General features: G+C 41.6%; 1 gene segment (V, D, J or C); it reads left to right on the plus strand.

Annotated features, from left to right (window-relative positions):
* Positions 1-9,083: 9,083 nt before the first annotated feature.
* LOC144480732 (Ig heavy chain C region-like) lies at positions 9,084-12,082 on the plus strand. The segment is given in 4 exon segments: positions 9,084-9,201; positions 9,412-9,723; positions 10,358-10,639; positions 11,955-12,082. Coding segments are annotated over 4 exon segments (840 nt in total).
* Positions 12,083-15,642: the final 3,560 nt, after the last annotated feature.

A 15,642-nucleotide genomic window follows, 5' to 3' on the forward strand; every position in this document is an offset into this window, starting at 1 on the left:
CAGACAAATGTCCGATCCGGCATCTTGCAGAAAACAAGGTTTAAATCTTCAGCTTAGCACATGCGATGACTAAAATTTGAAATTTCAAAACCTCATCGGAGGAAAAACTGTGCATCAAATATGAAGGGTAATTGTGCTTTTTCTAAACAACTTATATCGTGTGTTATTCTGTTGAAAGCGATGATTTGTAAAGTGTAATGAATATCGGAATTGTTCCTGGCAATTATCAACACACTCAAGTTCTGTTAAAAGACAGGATTGGCACAAGACGACAGCTATATAAATATTCTCTTCTATTAAGTCTCAGTAAAGGACGGAGATGGATAGAGAAAGGATGTTAAAATAATGGAAGGTAACTTATGCTATCATTTCCCGGCTTCAGAGAACAGAGGGAGCTCAGTGACTGATCCACTGACCATTCACTTATCTCCTGCAATGGAAGCGCTAAATAGATCATAACAGCCTCATTTGTAATTGTCACAGCAAGGTGACTACTGTGACTCTGCCCTAACGCAGTGGACAGATATCGGCTGTCTTGACAGATCTTCTCATCAGATTGTGGCCCCTGGATTTATTTTCTGCTCAGAAGTGAGATGTGCGGTTTGGAACCGGCAGCAGAGAAACACCAAGTTGTTCAAAACAGCCGGAGTCAGTTTGATGTTATCTCCATGAACATTCTTCCTGCCTGTGAAGGTGAACTCACTCTGAGAGCACCAAGAAAAAACAGAGAGATTACTGCCGCTCTCAGCATTACATTTACACCCATTCCAATTTTAAAGAATAAAACCAATGACAATATTTGGGTTTTAACACATTAACTGAAGGGGACTTGGAGAAAAAAAAGGAAAATTCAAGTAATAATTTTGCTCACAGAGTTATTCTAGAACAGAAAAATGTAGATGTGTTAGGTGTTGTGTGGGGGTAAGTGAGGGGACAGGTAATGCGAGTGAAATAGTCTGTTTCTCTCACTGAATTTCCTCTGATGAGAATTTTGTGATTCATCTTTTCAGTTAGAAGGTACCTGAAGCAAAAACTTAAGCATTGTTTACTACTAGCTGACAGGTCCGGCAGGTACCTGTTTTTGTCAGTTGATGGATTGAGAGAGAGGGAGAAGAGAGGTTATCTGATTTAGGTACAGTCTGAGACAGAGAAAGGAGAATACAAGCACAGTCAGTCATTTGAAAGATGCATTGCCTTATCAGCGGAAGGCACAGTGGTTAGCACTGCTGCCTCAAAGTGCCAGGGACCCGGGTTTGATTCCTGTCTTGGGTCACTGTCTGTGTGGAGTTCGCACGTTCTCCGCGTGTCTGCATGGGTTTCCTCCGGGTACTCCGGTTTCCTCCCAGAATCTGAAAGACGTGCTGGTTAGGCACATTGGTCCGAGCAGGCGCCGGAGTTTGGCGAGTACGGCAATTTCACAGTAACTTCATTGCAGTGCTAATGCAAGCCTTACTTGTGAATAATAAAAATAAAATAAACATCTCTTTTAGGAGCGTCCAGGGCAATTCATTACCTTTAGGTATTGACTGAGGCATAGGATCTATAAGTGAATACTCAATAAATTATCATAACATGCTTAAAGACAATTACAGTTAATTGCAGCTCACTTTTGTAAACAATGAAAAAATATATGTTTCAGATGCAGCCACATCCACACTAACACATACAAGTGCACTCACAGGGGTGGTATGGTTACAAAATGGCTAACACTGCTCTCTTACGACTAACCCAGGTTCAATGTTGGCCTTGGGGGTCTGTCTGTGTGAGGTTGCACGTTCTGCCACTTGGGTTTCTTTCTCGGTGCTTCGTTTCCTCCCACAGCCCAAAGATGTGCATCTTCGGTGGATTGGTCATGCTAAATTAACCTTTAGTGTCTATTTGCATTGCAACATTGAGACGTTTATTCAGTTCCTAAGTCTCTTTTGAATCACATCATGTTACACGATTCACCCCAAGCTTCCAAACAAATATTACACACAATACGAGAGTGATTAGATATCGTGCACAACAGCTAATAGTTATTAAGAAGACGAAACGTATTTTTCCAACCAAAGGCGATTGACAGCTTTCACCCATACGCATATATAATATTTTTAAAAAGTTAATATCCATCTCGTCAACTAGTTATCTTTCTCTCCCTTTCTCTCTCTCTCTCTCTTTCTCTCTCTCTCTCTCTCACTATCAAATGCATTTTGTAGAGAAGTAATAACTGAGACAGTCTCCGTTTTATTATTAGAACCCAATGTAATACAAATCGAGTCACACGTCAGTTTAATAGTGAATTAAATAGAGCCGAACACCATAATAACCGAGAAGGAGCCTAATGGAACATAATGGACACTTTATGCAGATAAACAACACTGGAGAAATGAAAACTCGTAGTTTATCTCGCGGCATTTCCACGTGTATTAATAAGTGAAACTGCATAGAATGTAATGTGAATAGATACAATGTCTGTGACAATAATCTCTCAGAAGGAGTCAAATGTAGTATATAAAGAGGCATGGCCTAGTGCATGACTGGATGCGACTCCACCTAAAGTAATCAGTGTCTAACGTAGCAATAACCGAGAAAGGATTAATTGGGGCACAGATAGAAGCAAGGCACTGTGCATTAATAAACTAAACTTCAGATCGCGTTATGAACATACGTACAGTGTTGGAAGAAAGATAAAATGAATCATGTCTAGTCCAGTCATAACTGAAACAATTCATATGCAATAAAACGATTGCATGGTTAAATGCAGTAATAATTGAAGTATTCAAACTCAGTAATTGAGTGTAATCAAACTAAACTCAATGTGCAGTGAAATATAAACGCACACATGGCCGCACTATAGCAAGTGTGGGGCGGCATAGTGGTACAGTGCTTAGCACGGCTGCCTCACAGCACCAGCGACCTGGTTTCGTTTCCTGGCTTAGGTTCTCCCTCTGTCTATATGGATTTGCCTCCGGGTGCTCCGGTTTCCTCCCACAGTCCAAAAGATGTGCTGGTTCTGTGCATTTTCCATGCTAACCTCTCCCGCAGTGTACCCGAACAAGTGCCAGATAGTGGCGACTGGGGGATTTTCACAATAACTCAATTGCAGTGTTAATGTAAGCCTACTTGAGACTCTAATAAATAAATAAAAACGTAAAAAAAGTTCAGTTGTAGGTTCCACGGAATCATAGCGTAATTCAGTAAAAACAGTATACGATCTGATGTTACGAAACCTGAGAGGATCAGTTGCCGTGGTGACAGAGAAAGACTTGGTACAGTAATACCGCTCCAATAATACTCAAAGATTGCTGAGTGTTTCTGGCATGTTTTTTTTTTTCAGATCCCATGCATCTGCAGTATCATGTTTTTGCGCAACCAGACATTGGATGAATAAAAGGATGGTCAATAAAGGGACAGTTTTATGGATTGGGTTAAATGAGGAAAGTGAGATAAAGAGATGTAGTGAGGGAATAATAGAGTTTAAGGACTAGGTAGGTGAAGGCATCACAAACTGAACGAGATGAGCGCTTTCTGATCGTATGGACATTTATCCTATCGTTCCAGCAGGACTCATCCAGCCAATTGGAGAGAATCCCATTACACTCCTGACTTGTAACTTGTGGATGTTGGACAGGTTTTGGGGAGTCAGGAAGTGAGTTATTCGCCACAGGATGCTTATCAGGTGTTTTGATAATCTAGCGGAACAATAATTTGGCAATCCAGCATCCAGCGACTGCTCAGTGGTATTCGCCAACGTGTTTAAAATGGGCGATTCAGCGTTGGTAAAGCCATTGAATGTCAAGGGACAATTATAAGAACTTTTCTTGTTGGAGATGTCGTTGCATGTCACTTGTGTGGCGCAAAACGGTATTAATAATCATCAATTCAGAAAGAGAGAAAGTTATATTGACCAATGCCGATAAATTCAATAGATTACTGTACTTTAGATTACTATAGCATACTACATGCTATAATTACCATAATTTACAAAAATAAATAATTGTTTTCACTAATTATCATCAGTTCACAAACATGAATAATTATTTCACCAATTACCATCAATTCACAAAGATAAATAATTATTTCACCAATTATTTTCAGAATTTTATTATATACGAAATGCAGTGGTTTATTTAATGCAATTTTTTGAGATTGAAATGCATTGAGATCACTTTGGCATTTCTGTCACCAAGGAATTAATTCTGTCCCAGAACTCGGTGAGAAATGGAATTAATTCAGACCGAGGACAATGACCAGCTACTCGGCAGCCTCTGCGCTTTATTGGCAAGTAATACCCTCGCCATCAGACAGAAACTCCTGATATATAACTGGAGCGTGTGATCATTTTGAAAGTGACAGGATGAGTGGAAAAAAAAACCTGTACATTAGACTAGGTTGTTGATTCTTAAAATCCCGACTAATTGTTAAACTATTTGGGAATGTTTCTATTGCCACTGAGGGTATGCTCAATGATTTGTTGCACATGAAAGGACCACAAGTTCCAAATATATGCCCTCCTTAACCTAATCATTTTCCCTTATTTTTATCTTGGAAATGAATATTTTCATTATCAGTAAAGAACCATCAGTCCCGCCGAAAAATCTCCTCCATCTCTTAATGAATGCTAGCTCCCGATAACCTAGGGATGGATTTCACCCAGAAAAAACTGGATGAGTGGAAGGTATTAAACAGACACAAATAGAATAAAGGAGCTGCTTCAACTTATGAGGTAGTCAAGTACAAATATGGGAATGTAGAACACCATCTTTCAGGGACATCTACCGACGCATCCATCAATTAATTCACTGATTTCTCAATTCAGGTTTTCAGGCACCCAACTATCATTCATTCCTGCATCAACGCAATCATCCGTTTATTTTTTTGGGTTGATGGTGGCGTAATATTAATGCCATTGGACGTAATCCAGAGGCTCAGATCAATGATGTGGGGATAGGGGTTTAAATCCGACAGTGGCAGCTGGTGAGATTGAAATGAAACAATCTGGAAGATATACCGATGGTGACCAGGGAATCCTCTCTCATTCCCCAATGTAGAAAATCCGCCATCCCTACCTGCTCTCACCAAGGTGTGACTCCAGACGGACCACAATATGGCTGACCCTTCAATGTCTTATGAGATGCCGTAGCAAAGCGCTCAATTCATGAACAGTTAGGGGCGGGAAAGGAATATTGGTCTTGACAGTGATCCCACAGCCCCTGAAAACAAAGGGAGAAAAAAAACCCAAATATGCATGTTTACGCATTACAACAGCTATAGAAAACCTTGTGTAGGCCGTACTTGGAGTACTGCCTGGAGTTCTGGTCACCACACTACTAGAAGGACGTGGAAGCTTTGAAGAGAGTGCAACGAAATTTCATCACGATGTTGCCTGGTCTCGAGGGTGTTGCCTATGAGCGGAGGTTGAATAAACTGGGATTGTTTCCGAGGAAAATGCAACTGGTTTGATCAGTAAGTTTGCTGATAACACAAAGGTTGGTGGATTTGCAGGTCGTGATTAGGACGTTGAGAGGATACAGCAGGACATGAATCTGTTGGAGACTTAGGCGGAGAGATGCAAGCTAGAGTTTACTCCGGACAAATATGAGATAATGCATCAAGAAGGCATACAGCATGCTTACCTTCATCGGTCGGGCCATTGAGTTTAAAAATTGGCTAGTCATGTATAAAAAAATCCAAGTTTATAATAACCTGTGCTCATAGCCAACACCATCGAGACCAGGCATGTTGCAGCTTTATAGAACCTGAGTTAGGCTGGATTTGGAATATAGTGTTCAATGCTGGTCACCACACTACCAGAAGGATGTGGAGGCTTTGGACAGTGTACAGAATAGATTTAACAAGATGTTGCATGGTATGGAGGGCATTAGCGATGCTGACAGGTTGGAGAAACTTGGTTTGTTCTCACTGGAACGACGGAGGTTGAAGGGCGATCTCATAGATGTCTACCAGATTACGAGGGGCGTGGACAGAGTGGATAGTCAGAAGCTTTTTCGCAGGGTGGAAGAGTCAGTCACTGGAGGTCATAGGTTTGATGTGCGAGGGGCAAGGTTTAAAGGCGATGGACCGGGCAACTGTTTTACACAGAGGGTGTTGGGTGCCTGGAACTCGCTGATAGGGGAGGTCGTGGAAGCAGATACGACAGGGGCGCCTTGACAAATGCATGAATAGGATGGGAATAGAAAGATACGATCCCCGGAAGGGGGTGTTTCAGTTCAGTCTGGCAGTATGGTCGGTGCAGGCTTGGAGGGCCGAAGGGCCTGTTCCTGTGCTGCAATTTTCATTGTTCTTTGTTCTTTGTTTTCACTGGAAAGACGGAGGCTGAGGGGAGACCTGATAGTGGTGTACAAACCTTTGAGAGACATAGACATGATGGATAGTCAGAGGCTGTTTCAAAGGATGGTAGTGTCAATTACAAGGGGGCACAGGCTCAAGGTGTAAGGGTGAAAATTTATGGGAGGAATGCACGGAAAGTTTTTCAGGCAGAAAGTGCTGGGTGCCTGGAACCCGCTACCAGAGCAGGTGGTGGAAGCAGGCACATTCGCATCATTTAAGAGGTAACTGCGTGGGTACATGAATATGGAGGAAATAGAGGGGTACAGACCAAGTAAGAGCAGAAAGTTTCTTCTTTTGTTTTTTTGGGACATTATAATCGGCACAGGCTTGGAGGGCCAAAAGGCCTGCTCCTGTACTGCAATTTTCTTTATTCTTTGTTCTTTTTCTTTAACATCAGTCCTCTCTTTGAGTCATCTCTCACAGTCTACCTGTATTTCTTTTCAACCAACCATCGCAATGTCCTGATGTGTTGGTGAGATCATCATTGTTGCTAACAATGTGCCAGAGAACCTGGTTAACTTTCCTGTCCTGAGAAATGGGAACAGTTTAAAAAAGTTTACAACTTGATAAAAGTAACACAGTGGTTAGCATAGTGGTTAGCACTGCTGCTTCACAGCTCCAGGGACCTGGGTTCGATTCCCGGCTTGGGTCACTGTCTGTGTGGAGTTTGCACATTCTCCTCGTGTCTGCGTGGGTTTCCTCCGGGTGCTCCGGTTTCCTCCCATAGTCCAAAGATGTGCGGGTTAGGTTGATTGGCCACGCTAAAATTGCCCCTTAGTGTCCTGAGATGCGTAGGTTAGAGGGATTAGTGGGTAAAATATGTAGGGATATGAGGTAGGGCCTGGGTGGGATTGTGGTCGGTGCAGACTCGATGGGCCGAATGGCCTCTTGCTGTACTGTAGGGATTCTATGATTCTAAATTGCCTCCAGTCTTGTTGCTAGGTAGATTTGTTTATGAATATTCCTCATTGACACTGTTAAGAATTTGACGTTTGCACCCAACATTCTCTGCCTGAAAAACTTCCCCCACACATCTCCCTTAGACTTTACAGACAAGCGGTCAGTACTGAGGAAACAAATCTTTGATTTGCAAGTATAAACACCACCAGATGTTTCCTGTGAATAACTTTGGGCGTTTGGCAACCGGCTGGATTGCTGCTAAATGCTGTGTGGGGCAGATGAGCGTGAATTGAATTGACCCTGCATTGTTGCAAAATAGACGGATGGTCTCTTTATTCTCTGAAAACGTAATTCAGTTTAGTTTTATCTGCTTGCTAAAGGGTGCGGAAATTAAATAATTACATTTACAATAGAATCAGCGTTTTTAAAGCAGAGACGATGAACTGCAATATCACCATTAGAAATGGGACATTACAGTGAATCTATTCAGTCAAACCAATTTCCCTATACCAATAAAAGGTCAATTTTAATAACAATGCATTGTAAATGTCAGAGTCCATTCTGTTGGGCGCATGGAAGATGGGACGTGGATCCAATCGCCGCCTCCACCAGGGAATCAAAAGGCTGGAAAGTCGCGCCCTTCAGCCGGGTATTTAAATGCCGCTCACTGGGACCGGAATACAACAGTCCGGGAGCTGGTTTGTTCACTGAGTTCCTGACACAACCATTTCCCCCTAATGACCAGAAGGATGAGGTCGACGATATCTCTCAGTTTGTTGCTGACTTTCTTATCCGGTGAGCAGATTTATTGTCCAAGCCTCTCACTGTTACTGTCTCATTGTTATTTTATCTATGGAATGTTGCAGAGTCAGCAATCATTTCACCAGGGTTAATCCTCGTGTTTTTTGATATATTTGTACAGGTGTCCACTCGGAGATTATGTTCGCTCAGCCAAAGGCAGAGAGGCATCGCTGAGAAGAAACTGATAGCCACGTTCCGCACACACCAGGACGGCCTCAACCGGGATATTGGGTTCATGTCACACTATTTGTAACCCGCACAGTTGCCTCGACCTGCAGAGTTTCACTGGCTGTCTTGTCTGGAGACAATACACATCTTTTTAGCCTGTCTTGATGCTCTCTCCACTCACATTGTTTTGTTTCTTAAAGACTTGATCAGTTGTAAGTATTCGCATTCCAACCATTATTCATGTAAATTGAGTTTGTGTCTTTATATGCTCTGTTTGTGAACAGAATTCCCACTCACCTGAAGAAGGGGCTTAGAGCTCCGAAAGCTTGTGTGGCTTTTGCTACCAAATAAACCTGTTGGACTTTAACCTGGTGTTGTTAAACTTCTTACTGTGTTTACCCCAGTCCAACGCCGGCATCTCCACATCACGTTCTCTTTTAATCCAATGAATATATGTCATTCAGATAACAGCAGAATGTATTCTTATTATGCCGGGATAGAAACGGAGAAAGATATGTGAGTTTCTATAGGGGACAATCAGTGCAGAAACCTAAACGATAGAAATAGTAGAATATCAAATTGAAATTTGAAAACGAAGCTGTGAAGATAGGATCATAATTGTAGTCGAATTATTAATTCCTTGATTTCTTATTGAACAGAATAACAGAGTGTAATTTGTTCAATCGGTCATTCTTTGCTCGCACCGCCATCTCCGCCTACTCTCTACAGCCTGGTCTCCTGTCAGCAACGCAAGTCCGACGGCTCCATCACCTATGGCTGTTTGGCGATGGGCTACTCTCCAGAAATCACCAGCCTGACCTGGAAGAAAGAAGGGCAGCCGATCACCACTGGATTTAAGACTTACCCATCAGTCAGAAACCATGATGGGAACCTCCTCCCTGAGCAGCAAGTTAACCATCACTGAGTCAGGGGGAGCATGCAGCAAAATTAACTGTGAGGTTCGACACAGCGGATCAGACCATAGCATTGAAATGCAATGTAAGTATTGAGGATCCTGGGAAGAACAGAAACACTGTTATTAAACTGTATAGAGCCTTGGTTATAACACATATATAGAAATCTCTAGTCCTACTCCATGAAAAAAACTACTCTGGTGTCGCCTGACGGCAAATAAATTGTCAAAATATAAGTAATTTTATTTGTTATCAAAACATTCTACAAGAAATGACTAACATGTGTTTCTTGAAGGTCCGACAGATGACATCCCTCCAACCGTTATGCTCACCGTGAGCTCCAGTGAAGAAATCACAAGCAGCAAAGTTGCAACCATCGACTGTTCAATCGTCGGTTTCTATCCAAAGTCAGTGGCGGTGAAATGGCTGAAGAATGGACAACCCATGGATTCAGGAATTATCACCTCTCCCACCTGCAAAGTGAACGGGAACTCCTCGGCGAGCATGCGGCTGACAGTCTCCGCTCAATGGTTCAGCAAAGCGGTTTACACCTGCCAGGTCACTCATCAAGAACTCACCCAAATTCGGAACATCACCAGCTCTTTGGGTAAGAGGCACCGACCATCAACCAATAAATCATTGTGCAGTCCGATGTTAATGAACATCAGGAATTCATTGAAGTTAATCCAAAGCACAGGACAACTTCTAATTTACTGCCATGTATTTCATTCTGATTTAAGAACTGCATTCGGATTGTTCAACATTTAGGATTTTATCTGAACAGGAAATAATGTTTCCCTCTACTTTGATATCATATAGTGTGTAAGGTGGACTTGACGTCAGCTTTGGCCTGAGGCATCTCAGAATATTTAGAGAGAAAGAGAGAGTGTGCCTGACATCATTTTTCAGGTAACAGATTCAGGATAAAGAGTTGAAAAGTGTATCCCGTCTATTCAGTGTGTTTTCCTGAGATCAGGAATTGTATATTTGTATTGGGAATGGTGCAATGTTTATTCATTAGAATGAACGAGTTTAACGATGAGAATAGTTTTCACAGGCCAAGCTGATATTCCATTGTCTATAGAAGATAAAAGGCGACAATTAGAGTTTGATATCTGGAAGTTGATTTATTCCCATTTAGAGAATGAAGGCTGAATAATTCTGTTATGATTCTGAAGAGGGAACTGGGGTTGAATTTCAGTATCTATTCACAGATTGTTCCCACTGTACTCAGTCCACAGTGACAATACTGCCACCGCGAATGGAACAGGTGTTACTGGAGGCGACTGTAACATCAACCTGCGTCATTTCTGATTCTCCTTATGGAGTCAGCGTGTCCTGGATCCCAGAAAAGAAGACTTTGAAAGCAGAGATTGCCGAAAAGCCTGGAGAGGATCCTGACAGCGTGCTCAGCAATTTAAACATCTCGACACAAGCCTGGCTGAGTGGGGCTGTGTTTGATTGCGTGGTGAGCCATCAGGATCTGCCGACTCCTTTCAGAAATTCCATCCACAAGAAAGAAGGTGAGTGGAGAGTCATTGTGCCTACTTCCAGTGTAAGTGTCAAGGTGAATATTTAATATTCGGTGCATTTCAGGTCTACCAGAATTGGTAATTCCACTAACTAATCACTCTGGGACTGTAGAATTTGTATTGAGGAAATTGAGAAGTAGATGAAAGAAAATGAACTGAAGGGGTTTTTTTTACATAAAAACTTCCTTGTAAAAAATGACTTTCAACATTTTTTCCCCAAACTTCCTGCAAGTTTACTCTCTCTGGAAGATTTTTGTTCAATTTTGGGTTTAGGTGGAGTAAGACCATGCACCAGACAACGTAAGAGCAGAAGTAAGCCACTTGGTCCTAGACAAGCCCATTCTGGCATGCAGGAAAATCCTGGTTGATCTGACATTGTAATACTCCATTCTACTTTCCCGCCTTATCCCCATAACCCTTGATTCCCTGACTGATTACAAACATGTCCATATCAGCCTTGAAAATACTTAACGACCCAGCCTCTGCAGCCCTCTGCGATAAATACTTCCTTAGATTCGCTACCATCTGAGAGAGGAAATTCGTCCTCATCTCTCTCAACAATGGGCGACCCTTTCTCTGAGATTATACACTCAGCTCCTGGACTCTGCCACAAGAGGCAAAAAAACAGTAAGAGGGTTGTTCCTCTGATCGAAGGAAAGATATACTGGCATTGGAAACAGTCAAAAGAAAGTCCACTAAGTTCATCACGGGTAAGGAAGGATTTTCTTATGATGAGAGGAGAGATACGTTTGTCCTGTGCTTATTGGACCTTACTGAGACATGTAGGACTCTCGGGAGTCTTGACACGGTAGATGCTGATAGGTCTCCATTTTCATCTTTTTGATCTGTCCAGTTTCCCAGCTCGGAGCGGAGATGGATACACTTTTCTCTGGGAAATTAATGGGTTGGATTAGGAAGTTTCAGTAATTTACAGCACAGAAACAGGTCATTTGACCCTACTGCTCTATTTTTAACCTCCGTACCAGACTCTTCTCATCTTCTCCCAGAGGTTCAAGGGAAACAAATAAATGTAATGTACTTGGATTTCCCAAAGCCTTCAATAAGGAACTGCACTGAAGGCAATTTAATAAGAAAAAAAACCCTTAGTGCTGGTGGTAGTATATCAGCATGGATAGACAATTGGCTAACTAACAGAAGACAGAGAGTCTGGATCAGGGTAACATTTCAGGCTGGTAAACTTTAACCAGCGGAGTGCCACCGGTACTATTTCTCTAACATCTGGCTCGCCGTTTCATTGTGTCCGGAATTCTCCAGTTTATTGACATTTATTCTACATTTTCGGCAGATCCACATCTGTGGGAACCGTCCGTCTCTGTCCTCCTGCCCTCTGCAGAAGAAGTCTCCGCTCAGAGATTCGTCTCCCTCAGCTACTCAGTGAGACGTTTCTCTCCCCGAGAGATCTTCGTCAAGTAGACCGTCAACGACAAGCCACTGAATCCTGGGAACTAGAGGAACACCGAGGTGATGGCGAAGATCGGCAATAGCTCCTTCTTCATTTACAGTCTGTTATCCATTGCAACGGAGGAGTGGGCTAGCGGCGCTTCTTACTCCTGTGTGGTGGGACATGAAGCCATCCCCTTGAAGATCATCAACAGAACGGTTGATAAATCCAGCGATATACCCAGTTTTGTGAACATTTTCCTTGCACTGATGGACACCGTCAACTCATGTCAATGAGAATCAAACAGTTGCATTCAAAACTTCAATAAAATAATAAATGACGAATGAAAATACCCAATCACTGACCTGATTGTTTTCCATTCTTACTTCCGTTTGATCTCTTTGACTTACATCTGATATTCAGAGAGTGTCGGATCCGTCTTGTGGAACCAAAGCTCCCACCTCAGATACATCCTGACTTACAGATAGACTGGAGATCATTCATCACAGGATACTGAGATATAACTTCACCAACCTTCCTCCCGCTGAGCAGAAATCTGACGATTTCCCATTTCTGATGAACAAACACAGCACATTTAGATCTCTGTGTTCCTGTTTCTTTCTTTGTCCATCTCTTTAACCTTGACGTCAGCTTGAAGCTGTTGCACCACACCCACTGGGAACTGAAGCGAGGGTCACAAAGAAACATGGAAGAACAAGCCCCCATCAGAGAGAATGGCAGGGAGTGAAATGATTAACACACTGGACTCCTACTCACCCAACAAAGAGAGGGGAGGGGCATTAGTTTACTCACTGTCCCCCCACTCTCACAAAAAAGAGATGGGAGCGACATTAGTTAGCCCCATGTACCACCATAAAACAAATACAGAGAGGGCGTTGGGGCATTATTTATCCAACTATACTCCCACTTTCTCAATGAAAAGATGAGAACGTTATTATTCAGCCAACTGCACCTCAACAGATGGAGCCAAAAGTAAAAATTGCTCCATCACTGAGAACGGGAAGCGATGACTTCACTATCCTTCCTCTCCCCAAGCAGGGAGTTTTAGAAAGGAAGAGCTGCCTAATGTAAGGATTCAGTTGCCAACTGAAGATATTGACTTCTGGTTTACTTGCCGCAGATTTTGAAATCTCATCATGCTAATCTTTTTACTGAATATGCATTTATGCAACATACTTTTAATGTGTTTTAACTCTCTTGTTCCTATTAATCATTTGCTGCCTTTGATACATCATATTCCAAATTTAAACCAATGATTGAATCCTCCCTGGTTTTCACTGTTCTGTCCTGGAGTTTTCTGAGATGCAAAAATGAATTATTTCATTCGGTCAGCTGATGTCACCTTGTCACTCACATGCAAGAAAATTATACACCAAACATTGAAAATATGCTGCATAATTCGTATTGTCAGGTTAATGATTGCCGGTGAAACTTGGAATACCAGTTAAAAAATACACATAGTGACAATACTGCAGAAAACTGACACAATTACAAGTACACATATAGACATACACATCCACACACATCAACACAAATGCACAAATACAAACACAAATACACATACTCACATTTATGCTCACAAATGCACAGACACGCAAATGTGTACGCATAGACACACATGCATACACCACACAATCACGTATATCCATATGCACATTTATGGATAACACATACAAATACAGACAAACAAATATAGACACAGAAGCACATGTTTGCACAACGCACGCACACATACACAAAATGCATACATAAATATGCACAAACGCATTCGCCCACAAAAACACGCACAACACAGGCACCACTGAACACACATACAGAGGAGCAATGGCAGTCACACCAACACACCCATACACGCAGATTTAAAAACACAGATTGACATACCCACAAATAAACACATACGAAATTATGCAGATGCACAAATACACACATGGGCACACACAAATACACAAATGCTCAAACAGGCACAAAAACAAATACATACACACAAGCAATCAAATTAAATAATCACACACAAACCCGCACACACATACACATACAAACATGCAAGTGCACGCATACATGCACATACACGAATATTTACACAGACCCACACACATAAAACATACATACATATACACAAATAAGGACAGACACATACACACGTGCAGAGCCACATAAATCTGCGAACACACATACACTGAAACAAATACATATATATTAGCACACGTTAATGCTGAGAGGAATACAGATATAAAGACAAACAATACCACACACATTAACACACATAGCACATTATAATCACATATAAGCACATTAGCAGATTATACACAGGCACATAGATGAACAGAGAGCAAAACATTCACATGAAAATATGCAGACGTAAGCATTAACATGCTCATACAGAGCAGAACACCACTACACGCATTAGTGCACATGGAGACACAAACACATATCAACACATAGGGTCATCGAGTCATAGAGGATTACAGCATGGAAACAGGCCCTTCGGCCCAACTTATCCATGCCGCCCTTTTTTTTAAACCCCGAAGCTCATCCCAATTGCCCGCATTTGGCCCATATCCCTCTATACCCATCATACCCATGTAACTATCTAAATGCTTTTTAAAAGACAAAATTGTACCCGCTTCTGTTACTTCTGGCAGCTTGTTCCAGACACTCACCACACTCTGTGTGAACAAATTTCTCCTCTGAACACTTTTGTATCTCTCCCCTCTCACCTTAAACCTATGCCTTCCAGTTTTAGACTCCCCTACCTTTGGGAAAATATATTGATTATCTAGCTGATCTATGTCCCTTATTATTTTATAGACCTCTATGAGATCTAGAACATAGTTATAAAGAACTATCAAGATGTAAATACATACAGTAACGCATTAAGAGACACGCGCACAGACTCAGAGAAATGGAAGTAAACATTAATAGTCTGATAGAAATGTGGAATACAAAAAGGGGGATCATTACCGAGCAACAGGCACGAACACATGCGCATGTATTACGGGTGGCATTAAGAAATAAGCATAGATTTCACACAATAATGCAGTCATACACACAGAATTGCAGAAGAATAAAATATACACACTGTTGAAGACGCACAAATACCCAAATGAACATTCATAGGGAAATGAATACGGACATTAACACTCATACATATTAACTCGGAATCAAAGATTAATGCAGAACACGAGATGCTCATACGCACAGCACAAATATAAAATTTTAAATACAAACGGCAAGCAACTGATTGAAATAAAATTCAAACTTGACTATATTAATTGGCACATCCTCTGAAAACTGTCCGTATTATACAATGAACGGACAAATACACAGAAGGGGTGCCCTCACTGAGAAACTAGTTAATGATATACTAAACATTTCGAACATAACTAAACATAGAGGATGGGAACTCACATCTGAATTCCTAAACAACAAAATTCATAGTTTGCAGATCAGTAGCAATCTGCTAAAATAATCATCATTGATCAGTGAACGTTCCGCGATATCAACTATAACATACTTCAATAAGGGATAGTGCCAAACTGTTCGAAAATGGACTGATCCTGAAGAAAAATTC

The sequence above is a fragment of the Mustelus asterias genome, chromosome 30, assembly GCF_964213995.1.
Source record: "Mustelus asterias chromosome 30, sMusAst1.hap1.1, whole genome shotgun sequence".
NCBI lineage: Eukaryota > Metazoa > Chordata > Chondrichthyes > Carcharhiniformes > Triakidae > Mustelus > Mustelus asterias.